The sequence below is a fragment of the Penicillium vulpinum genome (genome assembly GCF_028829585.1).
Source record: "Penicillium vulpinum strain IBT 29486 chromosome Unknown utg000003l_segment0_segment0, whole genome shotgun sequence".
Lineage (NCBI taxonomy): Eukaryota > Fungi > Ascomycota > Eurotiomycetes > Eurotiales > Aspergillaceae > Penicillium > Penicillium vulpinum.
Window position 1 is genome coordinate 3,317,119 of NW_026643243.1, and position 7,093 is coordinate 3,324,211.

Here is a 7,093-nt window from a genome sequence, read left to right on the forward strand (position 1 = left end):
CGGTATATTATACAGAGGATAAAATAGTAAGCCTTCTCGCTGAGGATCAGCCACCGCCCCCACTACCATTAAAAGCCACTGGTTAGGAAGAAGAACTTAAGGGATATCTCAATCTTAGTAAGTTTATACTATCCTTTTACTATTTTACGAACCACGTTACTAACTCTCTATAGAATAGAGCGCAACGAATCTATACTATTTCTGGAGGGAGAATACGCGTAACTTTCCGACACTCGCAGGACTTACACGGGACGTCTTTTCGATCCCAGCCACAGGCGTAGGTGTTAAGCGTCTCTTTAGTACTGCTCGCGATATTTACTATTACCGACGGGGCTCTTTAAATAAATCGACGATTCAAGATCTAATAATACTCCGTTGTTTATCAAGGTTTAACATTAGAGATAAAGAAACTGAGGATACTGTTCAACCTAAATCCGTTCTTAACTAAGACGAAAGAACAGAGATTGACGAACAAAGGGAGGCAGGACTTCCTAACTATACGCCAGAGCCAATCAGTGATAGTGAAGATAGCGAAGACAGTGTAGACGATAAAGCCGACAACGTTAATCCAGACAATATAGATACCGCCACAGAAGAGGCAGAGCCAGATCATTCTATACGCCACCAATTACCAGTGATTCCGTTCAGTCAACAACGTCCCCAAAGAGAACGCAAGCGACGAAGAGATAATGATTTGTATACTTATACATAATAGAGATAGATTAGTATAGAATTTTTTAACAGCTGTTAAAATATCAAATTCTACTGTCTATCAGAAATTGCGCTCTAGATATAGCACTGCAAATCTACTATTTTTGTCCTAATACCAAGCCCAAAGTATTATTATCTCTATTCTTTGAGTAATTAAAATACCCAAAAAAACAGTGGCATTCTTCATAAGTTATGCAGGTCACATTTTTCTATATGTTTGCACTGTTTACAGTCCCATAGGAGTCCCATCAAAGTCCCATGGGAGCGGACTGGACTGCTTAGTCCCATTCTTGGCACTCCCATGGGACTTGATGGGACTCCCATATGGTCCCATGGGATAGTCCCATGGGACCACTCCCATGGGAGTTGGCAAGGTCTAGATACAGCGATTGAGGATAGCACGAACACAATATTTATGATATTCGGCGACGATCTAGTTATAAGTGAAGAGGCGGTGAATTCGATCGCACGAGTAATTGAACCCGGTAGTGATAATAATCGGCCGATAAAACGCCGGTATTAGGCGATAATAATACACTTAAGATCTAGATCAAAATACTTATATCCTATATAGACTGTAGTCAGAAGACCGAGGACCCTTATAGTTACTAAGCTAGGGTGGCCGCTAGTTAACAGCTATAAAGCCCACCTAGACTAGGAGCCGTGGACGTACGTCCAAAGTGGGTCTATATCCACTCAGTGCCTAAAACCAAAGCCTTCCCACCACAGCTTCCTAACCACGGACCTATATCTCCAGACTCAAAGCCCGCCTAGACGCAGATCTACAGATCTATTATATAACTAGCCTTAAGGCAGTAGATTTATATCTTTGTCGGCCTAGGGACAATATAGGCCAGAAAACACTCTTCCTCTATCTATAGAAGCCCCCCTAAATACAGAATACTACACAAGAAGCGCTATATCCAGCTTTTTAGTTGAATCTATTGTAAAGCTTATCTAGCCTCAATTTCTTAGTAAACGTCCCTAAGGGGGGCTCTTGAACCCTCCAGTTTGATACTGAAGGTAAGACTGTAATAGGCGAGCCTCTTACACTAAGATAAATCTTAACCTCTACCCTAGATACCCCTTTTCCAGCTAGCAAATAACGTAGGTAGCGGGGCTGGGCGTTCTAGTGGGGTGAAGGAGACCACGAAAGAAAGATTCGTGGGCCTTGCTCTAGCACACTGAGTCAGCGTCCTAGATCAATCACATTGAGGTAGTATATAGACGATATATTTCTTATTAGCCACTGATCAACTATTTAAACTTATACTGCTCACTTCTTCCGATACTCCTATATATAGTGCTGCCTCGAGTTTAATTGATAACACCGACGAAATATCTCGTTATAATTTAACTACAGCTAGAGTAAGTACGCTTTCCTTTCCTCTAGAGGCGTTATCTAAAAACACCCAGTGACTTTATCTCCCCCCTCGTATACCTAGAGGTTAGCCCTAACGGGAAGAAATTCGCTGCGCCTAGCGGGATAATCCAAAGCCTCCGGGGTCGTTACAAAAGGTCGCCCGAAATAATTTATATAGTTAACGACGATATTGAGGATATCTTTAGCTATATCCTTCAGTACCTTTATAGTAGGGATTACTCTGTCTTTATTCCAGCAGCCGATAAATCGAGTTATACTTTATACGAAGATAAAATCGATATTGTAACGCAGGATCTACTTCCCTTGAAAGAAAATTATTTTGCGAGTTATAAAGATATCTAGGTGAAGACCGACAATTCGATATCTTTGCTATATTGTGGAGATAGAAACCACCTGTGCAAATATCCTAAGACACTGCTGGTGTATACTCGTTTGTATGACTTCGCTACTAGATATAGATTGGACCAACTTCGAAATATAAGTTTGAATAAGCTTTACTGGACTCTCTCGGAATATCCGTTAGATTCAGAATAAGCGGATATAATCGTCGAGCTTTTACGGGTTGCCAATAGAATAGGCACTATCTATACGCTAATGATTCACTATATATTATTGCACCTAAAGACTTTTATACGTTGTTCTAGTTTTCTCTCGTTCTTGGAAGAAAACTATTATATCAGCTTCTACTTGTTCAATCTCTTATATGATTCCCTGTGAGCCTTTATTCTCCTTTAGTCCCGTTCTTTAATTTCTTCTGCAGGCCTATTTATTACTTCGTATTTCAAGACAATGTAAATCAGCCCCCTGGAAGCTGATTATTAGCTAGATAGAGGATCTAGACTCTTTTAAGGAAGATCTGTACTTGATCTCAGTTTATAAAGCCCCGTATCAATTCAAATTTTTTAAAGAGATATTAAGTTACAAAGTCTTTCGCGCCTTCCAGAGGTTCCTTTTGGTTCTGAACTGGCGTTAGAAGGTAGAGACCCTACTCAAAATCTAGAACCAGTACGCTTTCGGGGTATATAGTAGGGAAGACCACGGTTTCAGCGCTATATACTGTTAGTTACCTTTCAAAGTAGAAAACAATATTATTGCTTAGCCAGAAGACTTCTGAGATAGGATCTACGATCAATCTATTTATATCTGAATTACACCCGAATATATAAGCAAAAATAATTATCCACGCTCTTGATAGTAAGATAACGTAACTTACCAGTTATTCGCTATATATATCTAGTGACTCACCAGTATATCCTCGAAATATATCTAGACTTAAGCACCGGGACAATAGGAATATTATATCACCAGTAACTTCTGTCCCGACTAACTATATTATTAAATAACCTTAAATCTCGATTATACCCCGAAGCTTATATAAAAGTTCACGGGTAGGCCTTAAGAGAAACTCTTGGTAGTCAGCTGTACGATACAATTCAATAATAGTACCTAAGGCGGAAATAGACAAAGTTGAGGGCCTATAGTCGATATTTGAGGTCTCTTCTATAATAGTGATTTGTCCGTGTGATAAGATACACGAAAAGTTAATAGGTATACAGAGATAAGTAAAAGAGGAAGGCAGTCGAATTTATTATAACCTATCAATCAAAAGGTTGAAACAACTACAATAGGATTTTATTCCGGTGACTCTAAATAATCGGGACAAATAAGGTACGCTTTAGTGAAATAGTCACTAGGTATAGCTCCGCTAAGTGTGTCTAAGTAGAGAAATAAAGAAATAGCGTAAGGCCCTTAAAGATCGGAAGAGTAGAATCTAACGCTTATGTTCGAAGGCTATAGATATCCTCGGTATACCTCCGCAAGTGTATCTCGTACAGGACAGACAAATCGCAGAAATTATATATCCGGTCCGTCAGATATAATATCCTGAAATACCTTTTCACTCTATTATAGTCGGAGTACGTCTTAGGGTATTGGAAGTATACGAATATTTGCTCTGTATTCGGGATATATTTCCCGCCAGAGGTATATCCCTTCTCCTACGACGTATTCAGCTGCGTATCAGCTTTTACCTTTCGAGCTGGCGGAGAGGGAACGATATCCTTATTGTCGGACGGGGCAGAGCGCTTCCGTCGTCCCTTAAGGGGTCTACCTTCCTGAAAGCTGCAATATTGTATTCCAGCCGCAACAGCTTTATTACGCCGCGTCCACTCGTCTTCTAATAAATCGGTGGTAGGCTAAGTAAAGAATATCTCTACAAGAAGAATCTGCTCCGATAGTATTTCAAACTCCTTCCGTAATACCTCGCGCGTAGGCTTATCACTGACAGCCCCACCAGTCAGCTGTCTTTCAATGTTAATTACCGCCTGTTTCCGACTAAAATCGCGGTGTATTTCTTTCCGCTGTTTGTCTTACAGACGCCGGCGCAGATTGTGGACTTAACGCTTCTGGTCCTCCAGTATCGCCCGAAATACTGGGTTGTAAGAGCGATCAGCGCACTAGGTCTCTAAATCAACTTGCTAGTGTATAGCTGATTGTAGTTCTGGGTCTTTCTCTACTGATTCCCGATCAGTGTCGCTTAGGTATCGTAGTCGTCGCCGATCAATCTAACGACTTATCCGGGTCACAGCCTTTAAGAACTCTTCGTCTGGATTGAGGCCGTATATAATCTCTTGTAAGCTAGTATACCGACGGGGACGATAATATTTAATAAACGTTCTACTAGTGGTGTGGGCTATAATTATATTACGCTGTGCTTTACTGACAAAACCTAGATAAAAGACTTAGTCTGCCTATCTACAGAAAACTTAGGGATATATAGGCCACTCACCACTCTTGTCGAGTAAATCACCTCCTCTGTATCGGAATTGGTGAGAGAAAAAATGATTAAGGAAGCCGTATATCTCACTGGATATCCTGAGCTGTGCGTCGAGTGTGCTTCTATTTATTGGTGTCTCCTATAAAATACGGGGCTGGCCACAGATCACCTCGACCTTTGGGAAGATATAGTAATTATCTATCTCTTTCTTTAAGGGAAGTAGTATTTCCTGTCGACCACCCTCGATAAGCAGTCTCCGAAGGTCTTCTATCGATATTAAGTGAGGCGCTTTAAAGGTATAGATATAAAATAATATAATAAAGAGTAGGATATACGGGCTGAAGATAAGTGATACGCTGTAGATAATTTCAGGTAGCGTAAACGTATTGCTAAGTAATATCGATCAGTCAGTCTGATTGTAGTAAATAAGTGTGACTCGGGTACTACCTACAGCTTCGATATACCTAGGACGCTTTTTACAAACTAGGGCTCGAGTTCGATTATCGGCTTAGGAGGTCCTCTGTGCGGATCCTACTGGAGCGATATTTGTAAATACTTAAACTAAAGGTCAAGTATTACCTATTTTCGGTTGATAGTAAATAACCTAACAGTGTTATATAAATATAGGATAATGCGCTGAAACCCTAAGTGGAATCGCTTCTCCCGTGTTTAAAGGATTGTCTTATTGAATAGAATTATATCTTCGATATATACTAGGACATTTGCGCGCGGTTGTATATCCAGACCGCGCTTATCCACTAAGTATCTTATACCCTATCAATCTTTGTTAGCGTAAGCCTCCTGCAGACGATTAGGAGGGAGGTCGAAAACAAACCGTGCGAACGGCCTCGCCTATCTCTTTACTTATCTCGGTTTTGGTAACTCGCTGGTAGTAAATTCGGAAGTACTTCCAATCCGCTTTAAGGGCGCTAGCCTTTGTATAGCCTTTCTAGCGGCGACTATTAGGACTATACTCCAGCTTCAGATACCAATTGAGAAATCGATATATATTATTCGGTAACGCCTTACGCAGTGTATCCTCCGTAACCCCCCACTTATAATTAGTGGATGGTTCTATTGCTTTTATTTGGCAGTACCTAAAATAAACCAAGTCGATCAGTTAATATTAACACAGTATAAGCTTTCAACGATATCCTAATCACTTACTAAGCCTAACGCTCTTTTAGTCGAAGTTTTAACTTCTTTGTTTTATTAGATCGGCCGTAATCCTCCGGTACTTAGGCTAGGTCCTTATCCGTGTTATTATCGGGTACTTAGTATCGGGCCTAGTGGATACGTTCCATATTCGATAGGACTGTTAGTAACGATTTTGTTCTAGTCTTTAGGCTTAGCTTCTTCCGAGCAATTGTTCGACCCGCTGGAGGGGAGCGCTCTAGCTCGGTGAGATCAGTCTCAGAGGAATCGGGCTCGAACGGTCTATTATTGTCGGTATCGATAGGAGAAGTACAAGAGGATTCGCTCGTGATTTCGTGGTTGCCGGTATTAGGCGTCCGACGATATATAGCTAATAAAATTCGCCGAGCGTGCGAAGGAACTACCTCGGAGCTCAAGATATATCAACGCACGACACTACTAAATAGAAGAAAGTACAACGGAAGATCAGAGGGAGATTTTTGGAGTGGTGTTTGAGTCGAAATAAGGACAGTGTTAGACGGAGAATGGGTGGGAAAGGGGTATTTATAGCTATAGCGGCTGGGGGCTGGCCAGAGTGCAGCTAGTATAGTGGTGAAGGAGGCTATTTTCGGCGCCCCCCTCCCCAGTAGGCGTGGTGGAGCTACGAATGAGCCCTCCTAGGAACCCAGGATGTAAGCGCACACGAAATGGCTGTCTGAGGCAGAAAGCGGTGGGCGGTGGGTGCGTGGTCGAAGGAGGCGGGAGTGTGGCGGAGGGAGGTTGCTGAAAGACGGCCATTTTCGGCCTCACCTGCGGCCGAAAAAGGCAGCCAAATAGCAAAACGCAATTCTTTATTAGCAAAACTTACGCCTATCTAAGATATCCGCACCCGCTGGAATTCTACCTTCTTAATACTTCGTTATATAAAACGCCTTAGTAAGCCCTACGATAAATACTGTGATAATATTAGGACTTAGAAATATAAACTTAGTAAGGTAGAATAGCGGTAGGTCGACTACCTTCTATATATTACAGAGCCGTTCTATCGCTTTACTATAGTGCTTTCAAAGACTAAAGAGATAACAGTA

At 41.4% G+C, this 7,093-nt stretch overlaps 2 protein-coding genes across 2 annotated transcripts; one reads left to right on the top strand and one right to left on the bottom strand.

Annotated features, from left to right (window-relative positions):
• Positions 1–903: 903 nt before the first annotated feature.
• Positions 904–1,234, top strand: N7479_006314 (uncharacterized protein; the record flags this gene model as incomplete). Its single annotated transcript, XM_057254008.1, has 2 exons — positions 904–926; positions 952–1,234. 2 exons carry the CDS (start codon positions 904–906, stop codon positions 1,232–1,234), a joined length of 306 nt encoding a protein of 101 aa, XP_057107870.1.
• Positions 1,235–3,873: 2,639 nt separating this feature from the next.
• N7479_006315 (uncharacterized protein) lies at positions 3,874–6,803 on the bottom strand (the record flags this gene model as incomplete). The annotated part of the gene is given in 15 exon segments (XM_057254009.1): positions 3,874–4,092; positions 4,126–4,290; positions 4,312–4,399; positions 4,417–4,559; positions 4,681–4,823; positions 4,884–5,010; positions 5,041–5,260; positions 5,356–5,402; positions 5,586–5,645; positions 5,707–5,816; positions 5,841–5,945; positions 6,049–6,108; positions 6,169–6,430; positions 6,458–6,682; positions 6,708–6,803. The coding sequence occupies 15 exon segments, from the start codon at positions 6,801–6,803 to the stop codon at positions 3,874–3,876; spliced, it is 2,070 nt and encodes a 689-aa protein (XP_057107871.1).
• Positions 6,804–7,093: the final 290 nt, after the last annotated feature.